This window comes from Lepidochelys kempii, chromosome 2, assembly GCF_965140265.1.
Source record: "Lepidochelys kempii isolate rLepKem1 chromosome 2, rLepKem1.hap2, whole genome shotgun sequence".
NCBI classification, from domain to species: domain Eukaryota; kingdom Metazoa; phylum Chordata; order Testudines; family Cheloniidae; genus Lepidochelys; species Lepidochelys kempii.
Genome location: NC_133257.1, coordinates 215,820,228 through 215,838,896, shown reverse-complemented (window position 1 = coordinate 215,838,896; position 18,669 = coordinate 215,820,228). Strand labels below are relative to the sequence as shown.

At 41.5% G+C, this 18,669-nt stretch overlaps 1 protein-coding gene across 3 annotated transcripts in view; it reads right to left on the bottom strand.

Annotated features, from left to right (window-relative positions):
• The window catches only part of DGKB (diacylglycerol kinase beta), a 510,469-nt gene that overhangs the window by 14,868 nt on the left and 476,932 nt on the right, over positions 1–18,669 (bottom strand). For all 3 annotated transcript variants that reach the window (XM_073333812.1, XM_073333808.1, XM_073333811.1), the window contains one exon: positions 1,066–1,186. In XM_073333812.1, coding sequence (XP_073189913.1) covers positions 1,066–1,186 — 121 coding nt within the window. The remainder of the gene's footprint in view (positions 1–1,065; positions 1,187–18,669) is intronic.

The window sequence follows — 18,669 nt, the reverse complement described above, 5'->3', positions numbered from 1 at the left end:
TACTATGTTTGTCCTTCTACAGTCTTCTGGGACCTCACCCGTCCTCTATAAGTTCTCCCAGATAATTGCTAATATCTAGTTCCTTATGTACCCTTGGGTGAATTTTGTCAGGCCATGCCAACTTGAATGCACCTTACTTATTTAAATATTCTTTAATCTGTTCTCTCCTTATTTTGGCCTTCATTCCTTGCCCCTTCTTGTTAATATTAATTGTGTTGAATATCTGGTCACAATTTACCTTTTCTGTGAAGAGTGAAGCAAGATAGACATTAAACCCCTTAGCCTTCTTGATGTAATCCATTATTAGCTCACTTTCCCCACTAAGGAGAGGGCCTACACTTTCCTTTGTCTTTCTCTTGTTCCTAACGTATTTATAGAACCTCTTCTTACTGTCTTCTATGTCCCTGGCTAGTTGTAATTCATTTTGTGCCTTAGCCGTTCTGATTTTGTCCCTACATGCTTGTGCTATTCTTTTCTACTCACTCCTAGGAATTTGACAATGTTGTCCAAATAATACAGCCCAATCAAATTAGCCAGTTCTCCTGTTTCATGGCTAACTCATACCAATGCATTTGTTCATGGTGACTTGTCAGTGCTCAACAGACAGTATAACAATAACGTGTGGGTTTTTTTGCTCCTGAGAATCTTAAAGTGCTTTACAAATACTAACGGCAATTTATAACTCCCGGGTGAAGAATATATTAGGATACCCATCTTATGAAGAGATTGAAATGTGTCAAAGAAATGTAAATGACTTGTCCAAGGTCACTCAGAGTCAGTGAATAATAAAACCCAGGGGTATCAACTCTCAGTTCTCTTCTCTCACCACTAGACAAAACCTCTTCTCACAATGAGGTGAGAGATGACTATAAGGCGAGAAGACTGAAGTTAAGAATTTTCCTATTCACCCTATCATGTATTTTAATGAAAGAAAAACACTTAAATACATGAATTCAGTAAATACCTACAAATTCAGCAAATTTTCATGTGCATTTAATATCTGATTTTTATTCAATATGTAGCAATACAAAATTTTATAACTAGAAGGTACAATAAAGTGTTTACCTGATGACAACAGACGAGCACTGTGCAAGCCGCCTGCCAGCACTTTTCAATCCTGTGTATATCTGACCCATCTCCATGGCTCCCTCCAGACCAACCACTTCCATCAGCTGATCACTCAGATCTGAAACAATTCAACACACTTCCCTTTAGGAAGACATCAACTCTTCAACTAGAAATTAATTCTGAAATGGTGTAAGAGCTAGGACTGACTAGTAAAAATGACAGCAATAGGAACTACTAGCATAAGAAAAGATAAAAGGTAGTAGGAACATTACTGGCAGAGAAGTAATGGCAACATTATTTTCTAAACTGACTAACAGTTGTCAACTTTCAGGATTACTATACCTGGACTCACTGTCATCTCATTCCAAAACATCATGACAAAAATGTCTCTAAAGTCTAATAATAAGCATACACAGGTCTGGTAGCAACCTCTATATTTAGATTGCTTAACATCATAAAAGACTCCTTCAACCTTTTTTTTTGAGAAGCTCTATACCTCCATTGTTTGTAGCAGGTCTTTGAAATTTAAGAAGGGAAAGCCCTTGGGCTAGAAAAGTGCCTTTTATTTGTCCCATAATCTTCCATTAAGTGGTCTAGGCAACTTTAATTTGGCCTCTTTGTGCTTATGCACTTTGATACAGACTTTATTTACATGATCATACACTATTTTTTTCCACAGGACTTTTGCCTCATTCATTGCACAGGTTGAATGCTCAAGGGGATATAATTAAAGTATGGGCATTAATCTGGCATTTCCTATTTTGATCACTTGTTTACAATGTAAATATTTTTCTTCTCATGTAGTTCAGTGCCAAAATATTGTGTAATAAAACTGTAAAATATCATTTAAAACAGTATTATTCAAAAAGAAAAGTTAAAAGTTAAATAAATACTAGTTGCCTTGATCTCAAGGAACAAGTATAATATAAATTCAGAGTCTTCAGTTTACAAGACAAAAAGAGTCTCTAACCATTAATACATCAGACTAGTTTGAGGGGCAACCAAAGTGAGTTAAATCCTCTCTGGAACCCACTAGGCTTGTTTTTGTGTGAACCATTTTACAAGTTCTAGTGAAATGTATGCTGCCAAGAACAGATGGACAAGGAACAGAAACATTTTCTTTCAGCTGTAGATTATGCTTAAATGTCCCTTGCTTTATAAAGTGGCTGTTAATATCCTTGTTTCTCAGAGATTTGCTAGCCAATGAACTAGAGAGAGGAATGCTAAAACCTCAGGTGCAAGAATCATGACATTGACAAAAGAAAGGAGAAAATATTGACATGTGTAGCTCAACCTTCACTGTAGGTGGAATTTCATGCTATTTTTAACTATGGGGTTGAGCGAAACTGTCAAAGGGAGTTTTCTGTTGATTTCATTGCGCCTTTGGATCAAAGTAGTTAACTGAAATCTATGTATTAAAGAAGAAATTGAATAAAGAGTTGGAGTATAGTTGGGGTGTGGTCCTAACTATTCTGTTAACACCCAGAGAATTTGCTTCTGTCCACCACGCTCATTCTTATTTTCCTCCCTTTCTTTATTTCCTTGCTATTTTCTTTTTCTCAATGCTAAAATGAGAGAGAGAAGTCAGTATCATACTATGGAAACTAAACAAAAATGAATAAAGTTCCCGACCTTTATGGGGGGAGGGAGGACATTAGGAGGGAAAATGGACAAGAATGTAAGTTCTTTGACAGCTCCTAACTCTGTATTTCAGTATTTTCCATTCTTTAAAAAAAGTGTACACATAACTTTGATAGAGAGTAAGAAATACAATTGATGTGTTAAAAGGACAACATTCTTAAACACCTACAAAATCTCTATCAAGCATTCTTAAAACTACAATACCTACCTGCTGAAGTGAAGAAACAGATTGATGGAGCCAGAAGAATACCCAGAAGTCACCTACTACAGGACAGGCCCAACAAAGGAAGTAACAGAACGCCACTAGCCATCACCTTCAGCCCCCAACTAAAACCTCTCCAGTGCATCATCAAGGATCTACAACCTATCCTGAAGGATGATCCCTCACTCTCACAGATCTTGGGAGACAGGCCAGTCCTTGCTTACAGACAGTCCCCCAACCTGAAGCAAATACTCACCAGCAACCACACACCACACAACAAAAACACTAACCCAGGAACCTATCCTTGCAACAAAGCCCGTTGCCAACTCTGTCCACATTATCTGTTCAAGGGACACCATCATAGGACCTAATCACATCAGCCACACCATCGGGAGCTCGTTCACCTGCACATCTACCAATGTGATATATGCTATCATGTGCCAGCAATGCCCCTATGCCATGTACATTTAGGGTGACCAGATTGCAAGAGTGAAATATCAGGACACCTTGGGCAAGTGGGGGGGCGGGGAGGGAGAGGAAGGAGGAGAGCCACAGGTGCACAGCCCCGACTGGAGCCATGAGAGGGGATGCACAGCCCTAGGAAGCTGCAAGAGGGGTGTACGGCCCCTGCTGCAGCCCACACCACAAGCCATGGGGCAAGGACTCAAGGACTCTTGGCCCCAGCTCCAGCTCCCAGCAGAATTCAGAGGCACAGGGCTCCAGCTCCAGCCCCAGCCCCTGGCTGAAGTCTCAGGACAGGGGCGCAGGATCCTGGTTGCAAAGTCAGACCCAATTGCAGGGCAGGGGAGCGAACCATCCCAGATCTAGCCCTGGCTCTAGCCCCAGCTGCAGTCACAGAGGGGAGGCCCACCATCCTGCCTTTAGCCCCAGCTTCAGCGTTACACCTGAAAACAACCTGAAAAACCAAAATTGCCAGTAGATAACAGATCACAATCAGGTTTAATGGGACATTCCCAATCGACTAATTTTCTATTTGACCACTAAATTTAAAATGACAGGTTTCAGAGTAACAGCCGTGTTAGTCTGTATTCGCAAAAAGAAAAGGAGGACTTGTGGCACCTTAGAGACTAACCAATTTATTAGAGCATAAGCTTTCGTGAGCTACAGCTCACTTCCTCAGATGCTTCCACATCTGTAGCTCACGAAAGCTTATGCTCTAATAAATTGGTTAGTCTCTAAGGTGCCACAAGTCCTCCTTTAAATTTAAAATGTTACCTGAATTTCAGGACAAATGGCGTCCCGATTGTACATCGTGCAGATGTCCGCCGCCAGGTGCAATCCCTGCTTGCCAATGTGGGTAAGTGAACTGGGCAGCAGCTTAGCAGTGCGCAGCCCCGGCCTGCCCTGGGGGAAATCAGCACATGCAGAGGCAGATGCCTCCTTTCCTCGGCTCTGCCATGAGCTAGGTGGACCAGTCTGCACAGACTTTGTTGCGGGGAGCCCACTGCTGGCTCAGCCCAGCGACACTCACCTCAGGGACCTGCCGGCTGCTTCCCAGGAGCCGCCCCAGGTAAGCACTGCCGGGACCTACCCCTGCACCCCCTCCTCCCGCCTTCAATTGAGGAGGTGAGCAGTGGGAAGGGCGGGGCTGGCCAGGGGCAATGGGGTACACTGGTCTGCCTGGCCCTGTGCTACCAGCATGCCCCATCCTGTTGGGGGTGGTCCCATGCTGTGCCACACATCTCCCCTGCCCAGCACCCCCTGGATCCACTATGCCCTGCATCCCCTGAACCCACTATGCCCAGAGGGCCCCCCCACCCACATTTCCACCACAAATGCACAGTGTGGTGCACACCACCACCCCTCCCCAGCGCCCCCCCCCACCCACAGCCCCACCATAGCTGCCCAGCACCCCATACAGAACCCTCCACTCACTAGTTTCCCAATACACACAGATTTCTCCTCCCTCCCTCCCTCCCAATGCCCTTCCCCACAGCCCCATCACCACAACTAAACTATGCCCCACACAGACCCCCACTGCCCAGTGCCCTGACACATACAGATCTCCCCCACTGCCCAGCACCCCGCAACAGGCCCCAACTGCCTAGCACCCCAAAACACACAAACCTCCCCCACTGCCCAGTGCCCTCCACACCCTCACAGCCCAGCACCCCACACACATCTCCCAGACACTTACTCCATCACACCCTGCCCCCTTCCCTGGCCGCACTCACCAGCCCTGCTGGGAGCTCTCTGGCTCCTAGGGTCAGAGCAGTGAGGGGGGGTCTCCAGACTCCCCACGTGCTGTGCCTGCCACAAGCGCGACCTCCGTGGCTTCCATTGGCTGGGAAAAGCGTCAATGGGAGCTGCTGGAGCCGCAGAGTGGGGCTTGCAGGCACCAGCAGTGCACAGAGAGCCCCCTGCCCCCGCCCCCCCCGAGACCCAAAGAGCCAGAGGGACCTGCTGGCGGGTAAGGTGGGGAGTTCTGGCGGTGTTTACCTGGGGCGGCTCCCGGGAAGCATCTGGCAGGTCCCTCTGGCTCCTAGGGTCGGGTCGGGGGGCGGGGGGGTGGCGGAGGGCTCTCTGCCCGCTGCCGGTGCCTGTGAGCCCTGCCCCCGCAGCTCTGATTGGGCAGAAGGGAGCCAGTGCAGCACACAGAGACCCCCTGTGCCTCTGTGCCGCCCACACTGCAGGCTCCTGCTGGCGGGTGGGCATTGGGAGCTGCCCAAGGGAGCGCTGCCAGCCCTGGGACTTTGGTGAGCGCGATGACTCATGGTGAGCAGTCCCCGATATAGGGACAAAGGGCGTCCTGACCGATGTGTGGTTGGGACACGGGACAAATGTCTTAAAATTGAGACTGTCCGATAATATCAGCACATCTGGTCACCCTATGTAAATTGGCCAAACCGGACAGTCTCCGTGCAAAAGAATAAATGGACACAAATCAGATGTCAAGAATTATAACATTCAAAAACCAGTCGGAGAACACTTCAATCTCCCTGGACATTCAATTACACACCTAAAAGTAGCAATTCTTCAACAAAAAAGCTTCAAAAACAGACTCCAACAAGAAACTGCAGAGCTGGAATTAATTTGCAAACTGGACACCATTAAATTAGGCTTGAATAAAGACTGGGAGTGGATGAGTCATTACACAAACTAAAAACTATTTTTCCAAGCTAATTTTTCCCCTACTGTTACTCACACTTTTTTGTCAACAGTTTGAAATGGGCCAGCCTGATTATCACTACAAAAGTTTTTTTCTCCTGCTGATAATAGCCCACCTTAATCGATTAGTCTTGTTAGAGTTGGTATGACAACCCCTATTTTTTCATGTTCTCTGTATATATATCTATCTTCCTACTGTATTTTCCACTGCATGCATCTGATGAAGTGGGTTTTAGCCCAGGAAAGCTTATGCCCAAATAAATTTGTTAGGCTCTAAGGTGCCACAAGTACTTCTCGTTCATTTTCCCTGAAGTTACTCATACATATTTTCAACTTGAACTCTAAGCTTAAACATATTATATTTTTCTCAATTTCCACACAGTTTTAAAAAAGAAAAGTCTTACTCATTTGCCAAACTTCTTCGATTGTAAAAGGATACAGAATTTTATAGACTATTAAATTGTTAAAACATTTCTGGCCAAAGCAAACATCAAATTCTCATCCACGCAGAAAAAAAAATTAAATGGAAGAATAATTAAGAACAGATTTGTATTACTGACAGCTCATGAAACATATGCAAGGATTCAGTATAGTGATTTTCAGTGACTTAAATTTGATGTGTCACTTTTCAGTTGCTGTAAACTTAGTGCCAGCTAACAGCAGGTAACTAAAGGCCAATTCCTGCCCTTTGAGCCACTTTGAGCCACATACCAAACACTGTGGTATGTTAAACATTTGAAGAGATGAGAACAATTCAAATGCGTATACAGTACGTTAGAATCCCACAATACACTTCTACCCTACAAAAAGTGGGGCCTCTTCAGAACCCTCACATTTGTTATGGCACATTGACAAGTCATGTGAGCTTAGGGCAAACATGAGAAGTTTTAACAGTAAGCTTAAGTCAGTCATAGTCTACCTTCAGAAAAATCGGAGCTAAAGCCAGCTTAGTGAACATAACATAGTTGGTTTTGGAATGCTTAATTTATGCTCTTGACCCTGCCTCATACATTTGACCAGTAGGGAGCTGTATGGTTACATGCATTTCAATATATTTCATGTAAACTGACTTTGATGATGGCTTAGCTTGAAAAAGAACCGAAAAGGGAGTGAAAGTTTTGGCCCCAGGTCTGAAGGATGTCACATGGATATGTGATACTCCCCTTGAGGACAAAAGGTCCAAATGTCAATGAATGGATTACACTAATTGATAAACTTTTGGTTTGATATATAAAAATATTGATATTGTCATTAGAACACCATCCATGAAAAGAACCACTATGGAAATTGCTTAAGTGAGGTGGTCGAACCATTTCATGGCATTTATGGGGCCTCAAAGGGAAGTGAAAAGCATGTCACATATTGACTTGCCGACAATGCATGACCACTAAAGTCATGTTTTGTCAAAGCAAAGGTGGTAGCCACAACAACAAGGCCAACACTGGGCATACATTCCCTTTAAAGAGACACATTCTGAGGTCTTAAAATGCTGCATGCTTCTACTTCTGCAAAGATTCTGAATGTTACTCCAAAGAAATAAATGTTTGCTCTTTAACAATCAAACAAAAAAACCCTCCATCATTTTGAGACTAGATTATAATGTGGCTCTTTGCTACATGATGTGTCTGAACTGTAATGTTAAACTAATTTAGAGTGTAATCTTTTTGGGACAGTGGCCACATTAACCTTTAAGTTATGTACTGCTGCATGCACGCTGATAGCACTCAAATAAATAATACAACAAATATTTTCAGGTATATTGTATTGCTGCTGCATTATATGTATTTTGTAACTGCAAAAATGACAATCAGAAATGCCAAATATATTAACGCAACATTTTTTGCACTCTAGATGCATCCTTCATTCAGTAGAGCAGGCTTTAATCAATGCTAAGAGGTTGAAGATCAGATTTTCAAAAGAGCTCAGCACCCAAAACCTCCCATTGAGATTGAGAACTGCCAGGCACTGAGGACTTTTGCAGTTCTGGCCGCTTCATTTAGGTGCTTAAATGGGAGCTGAACTCTTATAGCAAATGTGGCCTAGAGAGTACTTCAGCATCAGTGTGTGAGAAGAGTGTTTTTTAACTGTTGCCTTTGGGTTCTTGAGTCAGTTTGTTCTATTTTAAGCTTTGTGGAAGAACTGAAGGTTCCCACTTGTTTTCTATATCAATGAGCCAGTAGTCTGTGTGGGAATGTTTTCATAGCACCATGCCTCTCCTGCCCTCTTCCATAAACCAAACTACTTCACGTGTCTCCTCATATTAGTACCACCAGGAAACAAAGCCAGCTCTCACGATGGAGTGCTGATGTCAGCAGATTCTGAATAGCATACACAGGGACTTCTGACCCCTGGCACTCATTCCTGATTGGGGGGGATAAAGTCACTAGGGAGATTGCCAGCCCACTTCTTATGATCAGGTTGGGAAAGGGGGAGAGGGGAAAGAAGCCCAAATCAAAATCTGCTCTGGTGATAGACAAAATGACATATGTGAATATGAGCCCTTTATGGTACTTCTCAGCCCCAGAAGATACATTCCTGAAGACCTTAACGCTATTTAACAAGAAGTTTATATTGTCCCTTAACTCAATATTTCAATATTCAAAGTGAATGTACAATAGAATAATACATTTGGAATTCATCTATGCATTTAAAGCAAAGAAAGCAAACTGGGAGAGGGGGTGGGGAGGTATACAGTGTGATTAGAAAAAGTGATTTACATAGAGAACTTTCCCTCTGTAATGGAACTGTTTTTGATGTCCAATTTATCTTCATAATATATAAATATTGCAGTCCTGGAAAGAGATTGAAAGACACTATTATATTTGGGGTTACTGCACTTACTCAGGCAGATTTGCATAAAAACATTGTTGGTCAGTGGTAAATCGGTCTCTGGCGGCAGTTTGTCTTTGGAAAGAAGGGACTACAGGGCTGACTAAATTTAATTAAATCCTAGTAATCATCATGCTGCATATTTTTTGGCTCCAAAGTTAAAATATAGAATAAGAAGTTGAAAACTGGTGACTTGCCAGAGATCCTTGAAAACCTGCTGAGTTCAATGCTCCACATGACATGAGTCTCTAGTATCTGCTCAGAACAGTGCATGTATCAAAAGTACAATTTTCCATTGCGCAGGAATGTGAGGACACTTTCATATACAGAGAGAAGAAAATGCTAAAGATATGTTGTATAAAGTGCTAAAGATATGTTTGATGTCACAGAGTATGTATGATTTAAGATGATCAGTTACTGGATTACTTGGTGTATGTTAAAATAAATCACCAAAATCATTGTAAGATGTGCTTTCTGATTTTAAAAAAGAAGCCAACAGCAGCTAGTAGACAGACATACCACAGCATTTATAATTATTTAGATGAGAGCCTAGTTATTCTAGTGCTTGTACAGAGAGACAGCCCATGCCTCCAGGAGTTCATAATCTAAACAGACAAGATAGACAAAGAGTTGGGAAAAGGAAATATTATTACTCCGATTTTATAAAAGGACAACTGACACACAAACGGATCAAGGACCTGATCCTGCAAAAGATGTATATATATATATATATATATATATATATATACTTAAATTTACAAACCATGAGTTGTCCCACCACAGTCCACAAGGTTATTTACCCTGCACAAAGTTAAGCACATTCAGGATCAGGGCCTAAATGACTTGACCAAGGTCACAGCCAGGAATTGAATCCAGTTCTCCAGAATTCTAATCCAGTGCCTTAACAAGACAATATTGATAATATTCCTCTCAATATTGACGTCATGGGACTACTCATGACAGTAAAGTTATACAACATGCATATCTGCAGAATTTGACACAGTTCTGGCTATCCTGTGAATTACTATGAATGTCTTTAATACACACAAAGACTCAGGTGCACATTCTACGGTATCCAGTCCCGGGGATGTCCTTTTTATTTCATGAAGATATGGGTCGTAAACCCATTTTTTTGCCCAAGATTTTGTGTAATAGTATACAACCATATATAGAGAGAAAGTCTTTTTGAGAGCCTCATGCTAGTCTAGAAATGTTTCTACACACACACATGCATACAAAGACCCCTAGAGAAACCAAGAGAAGAGGCAAAGAAAGAATATATTTTTGGCTTACCATGTTGAACTGGTGTTGACCTAAAAATAGTTTTATTGGAATAGGATTTTAAAATTAATGTAATTTGTATATACAGTACTTTAAAGGAACGTAATGAGTGAAATCCTGGTGCCACTGAAGTTAATGGCAAAACTTCCATTTACTTCAGTGAGCCCAGAATTCCACTCAATATTTTTGTCTTGCATCAGGACAGGTTTCAGAGTAACAGCCGTGTTAGTCTGTCTTTGCAAAAAGAAAAGGAGGACTTGTGGCACCTTAGAGACTAACCAATTTATTTGAGCATGAGCTTTCGTGAGCTACAGCTCACTTCATCGGATGCATCCGATGAAGTGAGCTGTAGCTCACGAAAGCTCATGCTCAAATAAATTGGTTAGTCTCTAAGGTGCCACAAGTCCTCCTTTTCTTTTTGTCTTGCATCAGTTTAACACAGAGATTCATTCCTCAGATGAAATCACGTAGCAGATCAGCCTACAATTGTATATTGGACTTTCTGTACATAAGCACTTCCTGACTCTTATCAATCAGGCAGTGTGACAGATTTCCTAAGAACTAGGTGGTGAAAGAAGGAAGAATACAGCTTTATAATCAAATATTTTGTGAATCATTTTAATGTGCACAAAAAGGTCTTTATAACATTTTTTTCTTAAGTGAACTTTTTTTTTCTTAGATAAGTTCTTGATTAATATTAAAGGAGAAAAAATGCAGGATTCTAATTAAATCGCTCTCATCCTCAGTCACTGCAAATAGGACATTCAGAACAAATACCAGCATTCACATTTCTAATATTTTGAAACAAGAGATGCCATCTTCTGCTTCAGGAGATCATTATGGAAAAGACTTTCATGGTAAAGCTTGGCAGACAAAGTGTATTCTTTTTAGAGATTTATTGTTTAAATAGTTTGAGGTACAACGGCATTGAACATATCAGTGCAGCAAAAAACAAAAACAAACAAAACCCCCAGCTCACCCTATTATTTTAATCTGTATACTTTAAAAAGTTATTTGTTTAAAAGAATTTCTCTGTGTTACTCTTGTATCCCCTTCATCCAACAGAACAAAAGCCATTCTATGAAAGGAGTCTAAACTTGGACAAACTGTAAAAAAAGCAAAGTTCCTCTCTGTTTTTATCAAATTTGATTGCTGCAGCTGTTCCCAGTTTCTGTATTTTAAAAATAGCCTTATTCAGTGCCTTGTTGGCTAAAGGCCAGAATACCATTAGAACATGCTGTATGGAAAACCTCTATTCAGTTACAGATACAGAAATATATTTAAGATCAGTGGGGGTCATCTGCAGCAAACACTTGTAGGGGGAACATGGAATTTTAATGTGCTTGGACTGCTCACCACTTTTAACAGATATTTAAGAACTTCAAACCGGATATCCTTCCATTTGTATTGGGGCTATCAACTTACTGGGCATCAGGTACAATATGAACAAGTCAAGATCATTTCAACTAACAAAAATAGATCTAATTCTCAGATTACTTTCTATGTAATTCTGGCATTCACTTCAAATGGCTCCAAGTAATATTGGATATTTGATTAGCCTATAAAAATGCCACTGCCCAGAAAGGACAGATACAGTAACATTGATGGAACAGTAGAAGTTTGATCAATGTAATCCAGCTTTGATTTGTACATTTCTAAGACTACTACATACTAAGAAGGGGAAAAATGTTTCCCTTCCAAAAAATGTACAAGTGTAGTTACTGCTGCATCTTCTTCTCAGAGGAGGGATTTTATAGTTTTGCACATGAGGTGAAATTCTGGCCCTACTGAAATCAATGGCAAAACTCCCATTGATTTCATTGGAACAGATGCACAGCACAGAACCCCACAGCACCAGGATCCCCATCTCTCTGGTGCATAGCTCTTTGGTGAGACACATTCCTATTTGTGCCCCCTGCTCCACATGCACTCTGTGATGTTTGGAGCTCTGAACCTCAGCAATTCCTGAGGCACTTCCTGATAGAAAATCCACTTGCATTGCAGGTGAGAAAGCCACATATAACATGCGCTTAGCATTTCAAAAAGTTTTGGAAGCAAGCCGCGAATGACATATTTCCAAATCCAGAACTGTTAGCCATTTCCAGCAGTATGAAAATTCCATGTTAAGATATTTAAGGGGGAAAAAAATCTGTCCATGCCTTCTTGTGCCCAAGAAGAGCCACCAGGCAAGTTAAGTCTGATCTATTACCTAACACTCAACAGAGCATGCTGGACACTCTTCTGCCTAGCTCCTGTACAAGGGATAGATCTTGCAAGGTGATGAGCACCTTCACTTCCCACTGGCTTCAATGGTAGGTGAGGGAGCTCAGTACCTCTCAGAATCAAGCCCTGAGTAGACTAGCAACAAAGACAGATTTCCCACACATTCTTCCCACCTAGCATGTCTAGGAAGTGGCAGCAGAATTTAACTGCTAATTTGTTCCAGACCGATTATTTACTGTTGTGCCTTGGGTTTCTTTTGTTGTCTAGGCCTATTACAACATAGCTGCTATTCCCATTAATTTCTAAACTGAATACCTTGCAAGAGATCACTAACGTATTACTATCAGAGACATCTGCAACAAATCTGAGGCTCAGAGACGGATATAAACATAATTTGAGAAAACTAGAGTACTTTGAAGTATGATTATATTAATTTTCCAGAATTCGGATATGTGTAGGAACCTCCTTTCTTTGTCACTGAATTTAGAAACAAAGGGATAGTGCCTTTGGAATGAATACTAAACATCTGTCCAAACGTGTTTCATTTGGCAAGGAGCTAAAGAAACATCTTTAAAAGGTTCACAGAGAAAGGAAAAATGAACTTCTTTATAACCTATTCAATATTTACAGTTTTAATTATTGACATAAAGCTACCTTATTATAGAGAGGTATTTACATAGGCCAAAGAAAAATACCAACAACAAAAATATCTATCTCTCTGTATAACCACAATCAAGTTAAGGTTCCAGATTTCTCCTTCCCTAGGACCAAAAGAAACACCATCAGCTGGAGTTGGCTTAGCAGATAGGCCATTTAAAGTTCTTTCCAATGCCCAGGTTCTGGATACTACTAACAAATCCAAATACAAAAAACAACTATTTCATTCCAAACACCCAAGGAAACTTTACAAACAAAACTTGATTTGTTTGATTGATGGTCTTCCACAAATGTGAAGTTTGGTTTTGTTTAGCGAAGATGAGATTTTAGTACATATTATTTGTTCATAGTGCTGCTAGCAATGGGAGAAACACAGATGAAGGCACAGCCCTTGCCCCAAAGAATGCACATTCTAAGGCCCTGAACCTACATGGGTATCCATGGGCATTGACTGCTATGCCCATGTGGGTTCCCACCAACTTTGTCTTCAGTGAGATTTGGCATGGGCACAAGGGTCCATACCTGTGGATGCTGATGCAAGACAGGGCCCTCAAAAGACTGAGGGCCTGATTCTTATTTACATTAAGACTTCAGTACACAATACAGCACTTAGATGGTGTGAACAGGCCTTAAAGTAAATATATATATTTTTCTGTATAATATCATTTACACCAAATTTAAGGTCCCTTTGCATTTCCAGAGAAACATACAGAGACATGGAGAGTAGGGGAAAGGGAACAACAAACCCATAGGTGGTCAGGTCTTTTTTAATGTTACAAATATGTATGCATTTTATTTATGTGCGTTATATGTACAAAGAAAGGTCATGAAAATAAAGGATATTTCAAATGAATAAAATACAAATCCCACCTCAACTCTGATATCTGCTAGTAGCTATAATGGTCAGGTTGTAGGGTAATTTGAGATTGTCTGCACATTTTGGACCTAATTTTCATTTACACTAAGTCTGCTTTATACTGCCTTGGCAATATACAGATGCCCTAAAGCCAGTACAACTGTAATTTACACCAATTTAAAGGATCCTTTAAACTGTCAGATCAGACATCTTATATCTCAACTGAAATTAATCTATGATCATGCCATTACAGTTACTTGTAGGCATTGTGATATAGGCGGGTCTTCAGAAGGAATTTGTATTTTACAAGACAACAGTCAGTTCTTTTTTATTAGCTTGCTTTTGTTTGCATTCCTTTTCTATTTCTCTCCGTATCAAGGCCTACATTGTAGGCCTAAGTCTATATATAGGATATATATTGCCTTTTATTGCAAATGTATTTGTTAGTGCTTCTGAGAATACATGAGGACCTGAGGCTTTGGGTAGAGCACAATGGGACATTCTGTTGGGCATATCAGCTGCTAAAGTAGTGTATACTGTGATAATTTTTAAAATATACCATTTACTTTACATGGTAAGCCATGCACAGTAAAGTTAGATTAATATTTTTACCTTTTGTTCCTAGATCCTGTTTGCCTGCACTAGGCTCAGCAACGTAAAGGGTTGCAATACATTAAAAAGAATTAAAGAAAGTGGAAGATGCAGGTGCACTAATAAACGGGTGGTCTTTGGATTACAGTATTTATGTGTACTATGCCAAGCTAAACAGAAACCTAAATGCTATACATACAAAGTGGTACAACAAGCACATCTGTGTTGGGGGACTGAACTGGCATGGCTAATACCTCCAGTGCCAGGTGCAAAGGAAATTTCAGCACAGCTTGAGTAATCTTGACTGCCAGCATCTGCATGCATCAGATTACCTCCTGTGTTCCTAGTTCACCAATACCCACTAGAGTATTTATATTTTACATCTGGCTCTGTAATGGCTATAGGCAGGTTGCAGTCCTTCCATTACTGACTCTGAGAATGATGATGAAGAACAAACTCTTTTTTCACAGGACTATTAGCATTACTAACATTTGTATAATGTTTATTGCACTGTTGGGAAGATGAAACTTTTTGCATAGAAAATAAAAAAATAATGAAATGAATGACTCTCCCTATAGAAAGAATCATTCATCTTTTTATTTATTTATTTATTTTTATTTTTTATGCAACAAATGGTCATCAAATCAGTTTTTTCATTGGCATTTACATTTTCCTGTGAAACCATAGTTCAATTTTTGCAGAGGAAAATTGTGATGAAATTATGAAAGTTTGCTTTTACCACATTTCAAAATGAGCTAAACCTATCATTTAATTTTTACCTAAAATATCATTTCTAATGAGTTTAAAACTTCCAGTGGGAAAAATCTCAATGATTGCCAGAGGATGTTGTGAAGGCCAAGACCATAACAGGGCTCAAAAAAGAACTAGATAAGTTCATGGAGGAAAGGTCCATCAATGGCTATTAGCCAAAATGGCAGGGATGGTGTCCCTAGCCTCTGTTTGCCAGAAGCTGGGAATAAGCGACGGGGAATAGATCACTCGATGATTCCCTGTTCTGTTCATTCCCTTTGGGGCACCTGGCACTGGCCACTGTCAGAAGACAGAATTACTGGGCTAGATGGGCCATTTTTATGTTCTTATTTTTTTGTCTGAAATTTCTCACAAGAAAAATGTTGGTTTTCAAACAAGTCTAATTTTTTTTTTTACAGAAAGAGCAGCTACAACCTCTATATTTAGAATTTATAATACTGTCCCTTAAAAAAATTCCTCAGACTTTTTTTTTTAAAAGAACGTTCATGCCAGTTTGCAGCAGACTTTGAGATTTAGCAAGATTTTACTGGGGTCACAGAGGTGCATCCTACAGGTCCTATGCCACACACAAATATAGTATGCAGTGATGTTGCTGTCATGTTAGTCCCAGGATATTACAGAGACAAGATGGGTGAGGTCACATCTTTTACTGGACCAAATTCTGTTGGTGAGAGAGCCAAGCTTTTGACGTTACACAAACCTGAAGAAGAGCTCTGTGTAAGCTCCCATGCTTGTCTCTCTTACCAGCAGAAATTGGTCCAATACAAGATATTATCTCACCCACCTTGTCTCACAAACATAGTAAACAGACAAGATGCATCTTCCCCGCCCCCCCTCGCCATTCTTGCTGCTTGGATGTAGGAGACCAGGAGTTCAAGTCTCACTTCTCTTGACTATTGCTGATATAAAAGATATAACCTCACCCACCTTGTCTCTTTATTACTGAACATAAGAATGGCCATACTGGGTCAGACCAAAGGTCCATCCAGCCCAGTATCCTGTCTACCAACAGTGGCCAATGCCAGGTCCCCCAGAGGGAGTGAACCTAACAGGTAATGATCAAGTGATCTCTCTCCTGCCATCCATCGCCATCCTCTGACAAACAGAGGCTAGGGCCACCATTCCTTACCCATCCTGGCTAATAGCCATTAATGGACTTAAACTCCCTGAATTTATCTAGTTCTCTTTTAAACCCTGTTATAGTCCTAGCCTTCACAACCTCCTCAGGCAAGGAGTTCCACAGATTGACTGTGCGCTGTGTGAAGAATTTCCTTTTATTTGTGTTAAACCTGCTGCCCATTAATTTCATTTGGTGGCCCCTAGTTCTTATATTATGGGAACAAGTAAATTACTTTTCCTTATTCACTTTCTCCACATCACTCATGATTTTATATACCTCTATCATATCTCCCCTTAGTCTCCTCTTTTCCTAGCCTCTTTAATAAGGCATTCTACTCAATATGCAAGAAACAGAACTCTAATCTAACCCTGCTTATTCATATGGCAGACCCATTTAGCCACACTGCCTCTCAGAAATCTGCCTTATCTAAGTATTCAACTATGCTGTCTGTAAAATGGGTCTGCTTATGTGTATGTAACCTATTTTTTCAGAGCATTATGCATCTCCCTCTAGTGGCTGATCCACAGAGGAAAACAGACTACTCTTGCTGCCCCTGATGTAGTTAATCCTTCAGGTCCAGTTGTAATGGTCTGTGCTGCAGTGCTGAAAGTTCAGGGTTCAAATGTTGCTGTTGATAAGAAAGAGCAAAGCCTTTAGGAAGGATGTATGGCATGTAGGAATGAAATCAGGAGGGCCAAATCGCACCTGGAGCTGCAGCTAGCGAGAGATGTCAAGAGTAACAAGAAGGGTTTCTTCAGGTATGTTGGCAACAAGAAGACAGCCAAGGAAAGTGTGGGCCCCTTAATGAATGAGGGAGGCAACCTAGTGACAGAGGATGTGGAAAAAGCTAATGTACTCAATGCTTTTTTTGCCTCTGTCTTCACGAACAAGGTCAGCTCCCAGACTGCTGCGCTGGGCATCACAACATGGGGAATAGATGGCCAGCCCTCTGTGGAGAAAGAGGTGGGTAGGGACTATTTAGAAAAGCTGGACGTGCACAAGTCCATGGGGCCGGACGAGTTGCATCCGAGAGTGCTAAAGGAATTGGCAGCTTTGATTGCAGAGCCATTGGCCATTATCTTTGAAAACTCGTGGTGAACGGGGGAAGTCCCAGATGACTGGAAAAAGGCTAATGTAGTGCCAATCTTTAAAAAAGGGAAGAAGGAGGATCCTGGGAACTACAGGCCAGTCAGCCTCACCTCAGTCCCCGGAAAAATCATGGAGCAGGTCCTCAAAGAATCAATCCTGAAGCACTTACATGAGAGGAAAGTGATCAGGAACAGTCAGCATGGATTCACCAAGGGAAGGTCATGCCTGACTAATCTAATCGCCTTCTATGATGAGATTACTGGTTCTGTGGATGAAGGGAAAGCAGTGGATGTATTGTTTCTTGACTTTAGCAAAGCTTTTGACACGGTCTCCCACAGTATTCTTGTCAGCAAGTTAAAGAAGTATGGGCTGGATGAATGCACTATAAGGTGGGTAGAAAGCTAGCTAGATTGTCGGGCTCAACAGGTAGTGATCAATGGCTCCATGTCTAGTTGGCAGCCGGTGTCAAGTGGAGTGCCACAGAGGTCGGTCCTGGGGCCGGTTTTGTTCAATATCTTCATAAATGATCTGGAGGATGGTGTGGATTGCACTCTCAGCAAATTTGCGGATGATACTAAACTGGGAGGAGTGGTAGATACGCTGGAGGGCAGGGATAGGATACAGAGGGACCTAGACAAATTGGAGGATTGGGCCAAAAGAAATCTGATAAGGTTCAATAAGGATAAGTGCAGGGTCCTGCACTTAGGACGGAAGAACCAATGCACAGCTACAGACTAGGGGCCGAATGGCTAGGCAGCAGTTCTGAGGAAAAGGACCTAGGGGTGACATTGGATGAGAAGCTGGATATGAGTCAGCAGTGTGCCCTTGTTGCCAAGAAGGCCAATGGCATTTTGGGATGTATAAGTAGGGGCATAGCGAGCAGATCGAGGGACGTGATCGTCCCCCTCTATTCGACATTGGTGAGGCCTCATCTGGAGTACTGTGTCCAGTTTTGGGCCCCACACTACAAGAAGGATGTGGATAAATTGGAGAGAGTCCAGCGAAGGGCAACAAAAATGATTAGGGGTCTGGAATACATGAGTTATGAGGAGAGGCTGAGGGAACTGGGATTATTTAGTCTGCAGAAGAGAAGAATGAGGGGGGATTTGATAGCTGCTTTCAACTACCTGAGAGGTGGTTCCAGAGAGGATGGTTCTAGACTATTCTTAGTGGTAGAAGAGGACAGGACAAGGAGTAATGGTCTCAAGTTGC